This window comes from Citrus clementina, unplaced genomic scaffold (genome assembly GCF_000493195.1).
Source record: "Citrus clementina cultivar Clemenules unplaced genomic scaffold, Citrus_clementina_v1.0 scaffold_9, whole genome shotgun sequence".
NCBI lineage: Eukaryota > Viridiplantae > Streptophyta > Magnoliopsida > Sapindales > Rutaceae > Citrus > Citrus x clementina.
This window is the reverse complement of record NW_006261964.1, coordinates 17240306-17253449: the sequence shown is the minus strand read 5'-3', so window position 1 is coordinate 17253449 and position 13144 is coordinate 17240306. Positions and strand designations below refer to the sequence as shown.

At 32.2% G+C, this 13144-nt stretch overlaps 2 protein-coding genes across 2 annotated transcripts; both read left to right on the top strand.

Moving 5' to 3' along the window:
- Positions 1–2698: 2698 nt before the first annotated feature.
- Positions 2699–5035, top strand: LOC18032797 (pentatricopeptide repeat-containing protein At4g14050, mitochondrial). Its single transcript, XM_006420971.2, has one exon. It carries the CDS (start codon positions 2793–2795, stop codon positions 4623–4625), a length of 1833 nt encoding a protein of 610 aa, XP_006421034.1. The 5' UTR covers positions 2699–2792; the 3' UTR covers positions 4626–5035.
- Positions 5036–7537: 2502 nt separating this feature from the next.
- On the top strand, positions 7538–11194 carry LOC18031978 (selenium-binding protein 2). Its single transcript, XM_006420970.2, has 7 exons — positions 7538–7830; positions 8452–8647; positions 9203–9430; positions 9688–9919; positions 10011–10118; positions 10229–10501; positions 10650–11194. Exons 1-7 carry the CDS (start codon positions 7686–7688, stop codon positions 10929–10931), a joined length of 1464 nt encoding a protein of 487 aa, XP_006421033.1. The 5' UTR covers positions 7538–7685; the 3' UTR covers positions 10932–11194.
- The last annotated feature ends 1950 nt before the right edge of the window (positions 11195–13144 follow it).

Genomic DNA, 13144 nt, shown 5'->3' with positions numbered 1-13144 from the left:
ATTATTATTGATAATATAGTAAAAAATTAATATTTTTTTAGAATAAAATATTTATTATTATTAAATAGTTAATTAATTAATATTTATTAAAATTAATGTTTAATATTATTAATTTAAATATAATATTTATTTTATTAAATAAATATGATATAATTATTATTTTTAATAAATATGATATAATTATTATTTTTAATAAATATGATATTATTTATTTTATTAAATATGATATTATTTATTTTATTAAATATTATTTATTTATTTTATTAAATATTATTTATTTATTTTATTAAATATTATTTATTTATTTATTTTTATAAGGATAAAATGGGAAGAGGGGGGAGTGGATTCCCACTCCCACCTCTCCCCATAGGAGTGGGAATCCCACTCCCCACTCCAAAATTGGGTGGGACCCACGGATTCCCACTCCCACTCTCCCCTTTTTTAAAGTAAGTAAACACTGGAATTGGAGGAATCCACACTCCACACTCCACACTCCCACTCCAAAAAGTAAACACTACCTGAATCTTGTCTTTTTCCAAAAATCACACTACACTACCCTATATTTTATAAGAAAACTAAATAAATACTATGAGTTCAAATTTTTATATATAGGTCCTTTTCTTTGGATAAAATCATAAAATGACTTTTGAAAAAAAATTAACTGTTATTATTATTATTTATTAATGTCATTATTATTATATTAATATTAACATTATTAAAATTTATTATTTTAATTGTTATGATTGCTTTAATTAGTTATTATTATTATTATTATTTATTGATTTTATTATTGTCACTATTATTAAAATATATTAAATTTATTATTAATTATTGTTAATATTATTTTATTAATATTAATAAAATTTATTAATCTTATTATTCTAATTATTATATAAATATTAATGTCGTCATTGCCGTCGTCATCATCATTAAACTTTATAATTTTTTTTTGTTTTGACTTTTAAGTAATAACACTATCATTATTATTATTTTGCCTTAATTAAGCATTAAATATATTTTAATTATTTTTTTTATTTTTTATTGTAATAACTAAAAATATAAAAATAATTATACTATAATATTATTTTATTATATCATATTATATTTATTTAAAAATAATTAATATGAAAATAATAATTTAATATAATTAATAATAATTTTAAATAATTTGTTTAATATTAGTACAAAATTAATGCAGTACAGGATAATACCAATTACCAAACATTGTGTAATTTTATAATAATTATTATAATATACTGCTAATGTAATATAATATAATATAATACATGTGCATTACATAATATAATACAATATAATATATTATAGTGTGTCAAACGGACCTTTAACTTTTTGAGTGAAGATGGTCTAGAGGGATATAGAGAAAGTAAAGATAATCGTAGTAGAACTTTTGCAATGGTTGATTAGCTATCATCACAAAGTTTAGGCTAATACAATAAAAATTAAGTAACTACCCTATATTTAAAAGAGCATTTGGAAATCAATAAATTTACTATTCAATTATTTTTAATCAAGAATAAATAATAAATTATCATTACAGCAAGATTCACAAGCTCAAATATCTTTAAAAAATGATAATTCTCAAGAAACATGAAGCTCAAATGCTTTTGAAATATTCTTAAAAAAATAAACTAACTTCCTTTTATATTATTCTTTATTTATCTTTCTATAACTTTGTTGGGCTATATATATATTGATATTTTATAGGTAAATTAACATATTATATGTATAAATAAACTAACATGTCAACTAATGCTAAAAACAAACATGTAATAAAAAAGTAAAGTTTTGTAATATTAAAATAATAAAATTTTACAACCTAAGACTTTTTACATGTTTCTTATTTTAAAATTTGACCTTTTTTATTTTATAATTTTCTAAAGTATCAAGGTTAATAACCTATGTTCTTAAAACATATTCAATTTATTTATTTTACATTAAATATATATTATATAACAAAAAATATTATTTACATTTATCAAATTTTCATGTGTTTAAAAATTTTATGTGATATTACATTATTATATTTACACCATCAATCATTTTTATGATCAAATTAAGTCAATGGATCAAACTTTAAAAAATTTAAAACAACAGAAATTATGTAAGTGAATATTTAAAACTTTTAGCTTTTATGATTTTGTAATAAACAGTAGGGACTTAAGTGTTAATAACCAATTGAACACATCCTGGCCGTTGAAGACTTTAGCCATTGATCCATTGGCTGAGTTGAAAAAAGACAAAAAGTGGGTACCGTGTAACTGTTGCACGGTAGGCGGACCCTAGATGGTAAGCCAAGTCATCAAATCTTTCTCGTAGGCAGCTGTGTAGGGTATCTAAACTGATGAAAATGAAAGTAAGTTCATGCCATGAATTCGTGGTAAAAGAAAATTTTTCATCTTTTTTATTTTATGAACTATTAAGAAACAATAATATAAAAAAAAGGGAGCCCCTATGTTACAATTAATGTAACATACACACTCAACAACAACCACACAAATAATGAGCCCACACAATTTGTGTGGTTGTTGTTGAGTGTGTATGTTACATTAATTGTAACATATCATTTGCCTAAAAAAAATTATATTTTAATAAGAGTATATTAGATATACAATGACTTCATAAAACAAAAGATAAAATTTTAAATTTTATGAATAAATTTATTAAATATATAGAACCACTGAATATTTTGATGGGTATCGGCATTATTATTCCATAGTTGTTATGTGAGGTCGTTTCCCATTAAAATTTGGTACAAAAACGCAAGCTGATGAATGCAAATTTCTCACTATCTTCACCGACTCAGAGTCTGTGCCAGACACCAAATTGCACTAACAGTCAAAACATTGCATGCCCAAATCATCAAACTCGGTCTTCATCAATACGGCCCTCTACCCAATACCCTGATCGATGCTTACGGCAAATGCGATCTTGTTCAATATGCACACCACCTGTTGGAGGAAATGCCACAAAGAGACCACGTCTCATGGGCATCGATTCTTACAGCATACAACCAAGCAAACCTCCCCCAGAAAACTATCTCCATCTTCTCCACCATGCTTGCCCTCGATAAGTTGCAGCCTGACCATTTCGTGTTTGCTAGCCTCGTCAAGGCATGCGGTAGCCTAGGTACTACTAGGCTAGGCAAGCAAGTGCATGCCTGTTTCGTGCTATCTCCGTTTTGTGATGACGATGTTGTTAAATCATCTTTGGTTGACATGTATGCGAAATGTGGATTACCCAATAATGCTCGCGCGGTTTTTGATTCAATCAAGTTGAAAAACTCGGTTTCCTGGACTGCCATGCTTTCTGCGTATGCTAGAAGTGGAAGGAAAAAGGATGCTATGAAGATTTTTGAGCAAGCTCCAGTAAGAAACCTGTTTCTTTGGACTGCTTTGGTTTCTGGACTAGTGCAAAGTAGGAATGAGATTGATGCGTTTGATTCATTTATTGAAATGAGAAGAGAAGGTGTGGATATAGTAGACCCTTTAGTTCTTTCAAGCATTGTTGGTGCTTGTGCTAATTTTGCAGTGTTAGAGCTTGGAAAGCAGATTCATGGCCTTGTTATAGCCCTTGGCTATGAATCTTGCTTGTTTATAAGCAATGCAATTGTGGATATGTATGCAAAATGTAGTGATATAATTGCAGCGAAAGACATTTTTGGAAGAATGAGAAGAAAAGATGTGGTTTCATGGACTTCAATTATAGTTGGGACAGCTCAGCATGGGCAAGCTGAAGAAACGCTGGCCTTATATGATGAGATGGTTTCAGCTGGAGTTAAGCCAAACGAAGTAACCTTTGTTGGACTGATTTATGCCTGTAGTCATGTAGGATTGGTTGGCAAAGGACGTAAACTTTTTAAATCTATGATTGAGGATTATGGGATTACACCCTCCTTGCAGCATTATACATGCTTATTGGATCTTCTCAGTCGATCTGGGCATCTTGATGAAGCTGAGAATCTCATAAAAGCAATGCCATTTGAGCCTGATGAACCAACTTGGGCGGCATTATTAAGTGCTTGCAAGCACCATCGAAACACTGAAATGGGAACAAGAGTTGCTAATCATCTGCTGAGTTTAAAACCTGAAGATCCTTCAAGCTACATACTGTTATCAAATGTTTATGCCAGTGCTGCTATGTGGCAGCATGTATCCAAAGTGAGAAAATTAATGTCAGTTATGGAAGTTAAAAAGGAGCCTGGATATAGTTACATTGAATTTGGAAAAGGAAGCCATATTTTTTATGCAGGAGAGACATCTCATCCTTTGAAGGATGAGATATTCGAACTGTTAACAGAGTTAGATGCCGAAATGAAAAGAAGGGGTTATGTTCCTGATACAAGCTCTGTATTGCACGATATGGAACAGAAAGAGAAGGAAAGGCAGCTGTTTTGGCATAGTGAGCGGTTGGCTGTGGCATATGGGCTGCTGAAGTCTGTTCCAGGGACTGTCTTAAGGGTAGTGAAAAACCTTCGTGTTTGTGGAGATTGTCATATCGTTATGAAAATGATTAGCAATATCACAAAGAGGGAAATTGTTGTCCGGGATGCCACCAGATATCATCATTTCAAGGATGGGAAATGTTCATGCAATGACTTTTGGTAATTATATAATTTTGTTGTCAGTTGCCAGGATATTCATTATCCTAGTAATGGATTGTTTAGCATGGCAGACTTGGGGGTTGTCTAGTGTCCCTCATGGTTCATTTAGGATCTGAACTTCCTGCTCACATCTGTTGGATTATGGCATTCCCAAAGATTAAATTTCTAAATCCATATTTGATGCTTCTATCCAACCATTCTTACACATTTTGACTGCACTCCCTTTTAAATTCCTGGGATAAATTAAACTTATTATCCCTTTTACCTTATGATCCACTACTTACCTCATTATGGTTGTACCTCTATAATAAAAGGCTTGACCTTGTTCATTGTACACTTGACAATATGACAAAGATTAAGATAGATTATATTATATTATTGTGCTGGTATAGTTTCTCTTATTTGTCTTTGTTATGTAACATTAACTAGATTTTAGAATTGTACTCAAGAAACTGTTTTCTAAAACTTTTTGCTCTGCAGGAAAAATAAAACAGTATTGAATTCTTTTAGATATGGTGTTTATCTCTTTCTGCTGCATTGTTGAGAAAGGTTGAAAATTTCTATTTGTGGAGTTTAATAATAATGTATGTAATTTCAATTTTGTCAAAATTTGAGCTGGAGCTTCTTGTCATGGCCTCACAGTGTTATGGTCACTTTGGACCAGTAGAAATTATGCTCTTTCAGAAAAGGTAACGTAAGATCCTCAAAAAGTATTTTATGCAGGGCTGAAATTTTTCAGAGACATTTAGGCTTGTTATACAAGTGATGTTGTAGCTGCAGGAGACACACGAGTTGAATACTTTTTAGGATTTTTTTCTCGTTGGGGAACTGCCTACAGAAGGCTGTTTAAAGCTATAAACTCAACGAGAATTGGACAGACTTGGGAGCTTTTGTTCGAAATTGGAAGGGCGAAGTGCTGGTTGCTGCCGGAAATTGTGCTGTTTAGAGATGGCGATGGGATAGGGTGAGGGTGGGGAGGGTAGGGTGAGGGTGGGGAGGCCTATCCGACCAAATTAAAAATTTCGCTTATATTCTGTACCCCATTCTCTAATAAATTTAGTGTGGTAGGAATAAGAAATTCTCATGTGAGGAATAATTTCTCCATTCTTACCCCATTTTCCATTTACTTATTTTACAATAAATATGAAAATATGATTTCAGTAAATTAAAAATTAGATATTTAAATAAAATCATCACCATGTTATAAAGTATCTAAATTATTTATAAAAAAAAAACTCTTAAAGTTTGAAACAATATCTTGAAATAATATCAAAATTGAAAAATATTTGAAAAGAACATCTTAAAAGAAAAAAGAAAATATAACAATGTTTTAAGATTGAATAATAAGAATTATCGTGTAAGACTTTTTTTAGTTATAGCCTATTTATATTAGGTAAAAATAAACAGAATATTTATTAACCAACATTGTAAATTGATGAAACAAAAATTATTAAATAAGAAATAAAAAATGGGATTGAGGTGGGAATACAAAATCAAACATCATCCTATTAAGAATATGAAGATTATTTTTCCTATATTCCCCACCTCATTTCTTAAAAATTATTCAAAATTTTTCTCATTTAAGATGGGGCACAAATACGTAAAAGATCTTATCATCCCTAATTCTGCTTGTTTATTTTAGTGGTTTATGGTGATGTTGATTTTTGTTACAATCTATAAATAAATAATAGTTTAGAGTGCAATGAAAATCTAACTACTTTTATACATACATACATACATACATATATATATATATATATATATATATATCCTCAGTCGGAAGCGATATATTAGACCTGTAATAAGTGTAGTTTAGAAATTTACTCCCTTGAAAAGATATTCACCCATGTTTCATATTTTTTTATGAAAGGGAATAAAAAGCGATCATAAAAAGCTAGAATGTTCATGGCACCAACCTAGTAAATGCAGTGCATTAAGCTTTTGGGTGAACATCTAAATTTGATTAAAAAAAACAGAAAAACTCAGCGTGAGATCCGTCTACCGTTTCCACAAGATTAATCCAATGACGCTTTGTTAGAATAATAGATCTTGTATTATTTTACTTTATAACCTACTAAATCTAATTTTAAAAAATTAGTGAAATCCTATTGTCATATAATAAAACACCGCTTATTGACCCACTGCCGATGTGTGGCTGGCGGGTCTAACCTCAATTTTTCTCCGAAATTTCAGAGTGCGTTTGGGATTAAGGTTGGGCAGTTGTAACTTAAAAGTTACAGCACTAAAGTGTTTGGTAAACACTAACTGTTGTAATTTTTAAGCTATATTGTTATAATTTTTCACTTGTATAATATAAAATTTATTATATCTTTAATAATTTTATCAAAATTATTATTTAAATTTTATATTTACTATATATTATTAATTTTTATTTCATAATTATAATTTTTTTTTTACAACAACTATAGCTTAAAAGCTACAGTACCTCAATCTCAAACGCATTCTCAGTCACCAATTAGCAATCACCGTCAGAATCGTCAAACAATCACAATTGACCAAATTTCAACATCTCTTATCTCACAGCACAGAGCCATAGACCTAGACTCCCGCCAAGTATTATTATTTGATCCAAAAACTATGACACATCGACTACCACGTTGAGAGTAGGTCCCATTAACTCAGACACGCTAGAGATAAGATCCCATCAGATCAGTTAACGCCCATATATTTGACACGTGTTAAATAATCAGCCCTTGATTAGCACATGAGAAATAGAAAGACGACGACGAGATCGTTTTTTTCCCCATAAGGGTATTATAGCGCAGAAATCGATACATCCCATCTAGACATCAGGATAAAGCCAAGGAAGCTGACCACATCCAAACGACGTTAACAATGGAAATGCCAACTCTGGACGTAACTTCTTCACTGTCCGTTAAAAAAAAAAAAAAAAAAAAATCCCATGTGTCAGTTATAAGATATAAAATCTCGTGCAGCTCTTGCATCAGCGTGTGATTGCGTTCTTATCAGCCATTCGCTTCCTATCTTGATCTTTCTTCAAAGTCTTTGTGTTGTTCTGTCTGTGTTTTTTTTCTTGTAAGAAATGGCAACTGATACTGTGGTGGCTGAACACCGGTCGAGCAATAATGGGCATGGTTGCTGCGCGAAAGGGCCTGGGTATGCAACTCCACTCGATGCCATGTCTGGTCCTAGAGAGAAACTTCTCTATGTCACTTGTCTTTACACTGGTACATCTTCTTATTTATAATTTAGAATTACTATTAATATTATTTTGCACGTGTTCAGTGAAGCAATACTTTAAAACTTAGCTATGCAATTCAATTCGCGAGACCCAGATGGCGAGATTTTCCTAGATGCCTATAAACAATTTTTTGGATATTCACTTACATTTTTTTAATTAATTTTAGAGACATCTATGTTAAATCTGACTTACCGTCTGTATGAAAAAAGAAAATGAAAGTATTTGAAAAGTTATAGTACCATAAAGAAATCTTGTGGAAAAGGGTTACAAGAGATTAGAGCCGTATAAAGCTAAAATTTTAACTGAAAATTGTAAATTATTTTTATTCAGATTTATCTGGATGAAAGAAAAGCTGTTTCTATATTTTTCCAGTTTTGACAGTGAGATTGATGGTTAGGTGAAAACGATGTGTTTCGATTTCGAAGTTATATTAGAGTTATAAATCATGCTTCTTGATGATTTATTGATGTAGACTCCAAGTTTGGTTTATTTGTTTCGATCCTGTAATTCAATTTGTACTGGCTTTATATAAACTTATTTGGCTCATTAACAGACTTGCTGACCAGGTTACTTCTTCCCCTGTTGATTCTACTATTTTTCTATGCAGGTACTGGAAGAGAGAAGCCTGATTACCTAGCGACAGTGGATGCGGATCCTAGCTCTTCTTCTTATTCAAAAGTTATTCATCGGCTCCCTGTGCCATACATTGGTGATGAACTACATCATTCGGGATGGAATTCATGTAGCTCATGCTATGGAGATTCATCTGCTCAACGGCGTTTTCTTGTCTTGCCTTCTTTGGTGTAAGAAATCAACATCTACTTTATATTACAGGCTTGCATCTAATTCTCAGTGTAAGGAATACCAGATGAGTAATAAACTTAGAATTTGGCTTCTATTTTTGTCATATCAAAATCTGAATATCATTTCAGATGCTTGATAATTCATTTTAGTCAATGAATATCGCTTCCGACTGAGGATAATGTTTTCATAGATTTACCTGACAGACAAAACTTATTTGGCTCTAAACACAGTGATTGATTTTGAAAGGTCAAAATGTCCCCTAATTTGACAAGTTTTGCTCCCTTTTTTTTTCTAATAACTTAGTTTGCAGGATCCATCTGTTATATATAACTATTTTTTTCACTTCTTATCTTCCTTAACGTAGTTATCAATGTTATTGTTTGTCATTAACCAGATATACCAATGCACAATATTCATAGCCTATATAAATTGTATTCATTTGGGGTAAGTGAGGGCATCATCTAGGAAAATCAAAACACATTGCACGTATTATATAAATGCATCAAGATTTGTAAAGAAAAAGAATTTAAATAAATTATCGTTGTTACTTTCAGATCTGGTCGTATATACGTAGTTGACACACAAAAAAATCCAAGGGCTCCCTCTTTGCATAAAGTTGTTGAGCCTGCAGATATTGTACAGAAGACAGGATTATCTTATCCTCACACGGCTCATTGCCTTGCTTCTGGTGATATCCTGGTGTCATGCCTTGGAGATAAGGATGGAAATGCTGAGGGAAATGGATTTCTTCTCCTTGACTCAGAATTCAATGTGAAAGGAAGGTAAAACAATAGATTTGTGTAAACTTGAGCTACTATCTTGCTTTTTTCGTGCTATTCACTATTCTAAATAATGTAAACTTGAGCTTAAAAAACAGATTCATGCAAGTGATGTTGCAAATTATTTGAATAATGTGAGGCGGTGATATTCTTTGTCATTAGTTCAGCAAATAAAAAATATTCACATATGATTGAGTTTTGAGCAAGCGCACATTAATCAAGTGACAGTGTATAACCCTTTTTCATGCACATGTTTTCAGATGGGAAAAACCAGGTCACAGTCCTGCTTTCGGTTATGATTTCTGGTACCAACCTCGACACAAAACAATGATCAGCTCATCATGGGGAGCACCCCTGGCTTTCACCAAAGGCTTCAACCTTCAGCATGTCTCTGATGGTCTTTATGGGAGGCATCTGTTTGTGTACAGCTGGCCGGATGGTGAATTGAAACAGACATTAGATCTTGGTAATACAGGCCTCATACCACTGGAGGTAATTATCGTAAACAGGATATACAGTCAATTTTTCACAATTAACATGTGCCTATGGATGAACAAGCTTTCTTGGTCACACTTGTATGCAGATAAGGTTCTTGCATGATCCCTCTAAAGATATAGGGTTTGTAGGTTGTGCCTTAGCAAGTACCATGGTTCGGTTTTCCAAAACCCAAGATGGATCATGGAATCATGAGGTATGTAAATCTCTGTTTATGCCAGTGTGAGTGAATGGTTGGCCTTGAATTTTGTTCTGTTGTCTTGCACTATGATCTGCAGCATATGGTAATTAGCTATAACATTTCAGGTTGCAATATCAGTGAAATCTCTGAAGGTGCAAAATTGGATACTTCCTGAGATGCCAGGGCTTATTACTGACTTTCTGATTTCTCTTGATGATCGGTTTCTTTACTTCTCCAACTGGCTTCATGGAGATATTCGACAGTATAACATTGAGGATCCCAAAAATCCTGTATTGACAGGCCAAGTCTGGGTCGGGGGGCTGTTTCGGAAAGGAAGTCCTGTAGTGGCTGTAACAGATGATGGTCAGCCATATCAGTCTGATGTTCCAGAGGTCCAGGTCTGTATGATATTCATTTTTCTATTTAAAACTATAATGTTACGGTGTCAGCCTCTTATCAGCCGATGGGAAATCTGAAAATTCAGTATGTGATGATACTTTGTCAATTGTCTTATATACTTGTGAAAATTCTATTCATTTTGTATAGGGGCATCGTTTGAGAGGGGGACCTCAGATGATTCAGTTAAGCTTAGATGGGAAGCGGCTCTATGTTACCAACTCGCTCTTTAGTGCATGGGATTGTCAATTTTATCCTGAACTCAAGGAGAAAGGATCCCACATGTTACAGATTGATGTCAACTCCGAGAAGGGTGGTATGGCTATCAATCCAAAATTTTTTGTGGACTTTGAAGCTGAACCTGATGGTCCTGCCCTAGCTCATGAGATGAGGTATCCTGGTGGTGATTGCACTTCAGATATATGGATTTAACCATCTTAATCTATTCTGGCAATAAACGGTGTCCATTATGTCCAGATAGGATACCGCTTTGATTGATGGGGTGATTACGTTTGTATGTGGAAGTCAGTGTCCGTTCTGGTTCTGGAATAGCCAGTTTAAGATAATGGTTTGATTTATGCAGTAAATAAACTTTTTACCTTGTATAACTGCTCCTGATGAATGTTTTACTGTTAATATTGTTGATTCTCAAACGTAGAACACTTGCTTCAGAAATGAATTACCTACAAGCAATACGACTAATTTGCACAACTTAATAGTAACAATTTTTTAACGTATTTCCATGCTATTATGATGAATAACAAATAAAACATAATAAAATAAAGCTGCTAAATCTCTGATTCTCTTTGTCACATATTAGAACGGGCATGCATCCTAGTACGGACAAAGCAGAGGAGGATATATTGCCCTCCTTTTTGTGGTTAATTACATTACAAATAAAATTAAAATGAATAGTCATAAATGAGCTTTGTGACAGTGCAAACTCAATATCTTTAAAATAGGGGTGGGTAAAAATGTTTGGACAAGCTCAGGCCCATGGGTTTAAGGCTTGGTCCGCATCATGAAATCATGGATATGGGTTTAAAAATTTAAAGCACAATCCGAGTAGGCTTGGTTAAGAGTTTTTGCAAATTAAAAAAATTAAATTAAATTAAAAAATTATTTTTTAATTAAAAGAGTTAAATTCTTCGTTCCATTCCAGATTAACATCTTTTTTAATAAAGATGGGTCTTGAGTTTCTATGTAAATTACAATACATAAACATAATTAGTATCTAAAAAATAAATAACTTTAATTTATAATAATAAATAATAAGAAGAAAAGAAAAAGGAATAAAGAAAAAAAATACAAATATTTACTTAGAGGTGACAGGCTCATTCAAAGGAGCAATTTTTTTTTTGTAATAATAATAATCATCTTATTTTAAGTATTTTTTTTAATTTATAGCTTAATTAAAAATTTATTTACTAAAATTATTAAAGACCCAGGTTTGCCCCAGGGATCAGAATTTTTTCCTAATCTGATTATATCCTGAGTAAATAAGTTAATTGTTGATTGGTAGTTAATAAATAAAAAAATAAAAGAAGTTGAATCTTACCTATATACTACCACTAAAAAACGCATGGCAGAAGATCTTAGAAATCAGATTAGGAGAGCAACCTTTTTCCTAGCCTAGACCTACTCAAGTTGGACAAACTTTCACAGGGCCTGGACCTAATTGCCAACCCTATTTAAAAAAAAATATGAATCTACTTTCAAGTATTTTAAAAGAAAATTTTCCATAGTCAAACTATCAATCTTAAAAACGAAGCCTTACTCTGATCTAACAGAAGAATGGAAATAGTAATTGCAGAAGAAAATCATGCTAATTAAAAACATTTTACCTGCCCCTACAATCATCCCTTCAAAACTCTCACTAGGAATAAACCATCTTCCCATTATGGCAACTCCATTTCCCATATATAGATATGAAATGCTCACTAAAAGAGAGACGACGTACCTGGATTAGGAGGCCTTAGCTCCTGCCCTTGCCATTGTCGCAAAAAACGAACCCAAGTGTATGAAGTGTAGAAGATGAGGATTGTCGATGCAAGTAAGAATGTAATCCATACTCTCTCGAATAAGTTCCAATTCATGCCGTCTCCTCCATCTCCATTTGTTGCTAAATAAGCTGTAATAAGGTTGAAAAAGTTCCAGTATTGAGCCTAGAATGATTCATTCATTTTCAGGGTGTTAATGATTATACGAAAGCAGCAAGTTAAGGACACTAGTGTTACTAGCATTGTTAATGTGTGCGAGATCAGGAAGTGGTCACAGATTAAGATCAATTAGTTTCCATAGAAAACAATGGCTAGAAGCAAAGCTAGTTCTGTTGCCTAATGAACATAATTTATATACATATTTTACCCTTAATTATATAATTGTTAGTTATTTTTAATTAATTGAATTGTTTTATTGAATAGGGAATTAATTGGAGATTAAGAGTGAAAAGTGCATAAAGAATAACAAGTTTGGGAAAGCATCAATCAAAGCCGTGACACAATTAAGAGTTTATAGCATGTGAAGCCAAAAGTAATTTGCACTAAAAAAGAATTTCAAATTTTCAAGTGACCAGGACATGCATGGCATTGTAATGTAGGGGTGGGCAAAATACCCGACCCGAAAAAGTTCGGGTTTGGGTGAAA

Coding starts and splice junctions, on each gene's coding strand:
- LOC18032797 (XM_006420971.2), top strand. CDS start 2,793: ATGCAAATTTCTCACTATCTTCACCGACTCAGAGTCTGTGCCAGACAC.
- LOC18031978 (XM_006420970.2), top strand. CDS start 7,686: ATGGCAACTGATACTGTGGTGGCTGAACACCGGTCGAGCAATAATGGG. Junction 7,831..8,451: donor TGTCACTTGTCTTTACACTG/GTACATCTTCTT, acceptor TTTTCTATGCAG/GTACTGGAAGAGAGAAGCCT. Junction 9,920..10,010: donor CAGGCCTCATACCACTGGAG/GTAATTATCGTA, acceptor ACTTGTATGCAG/ATAAGGTTCTTGCATGATCC.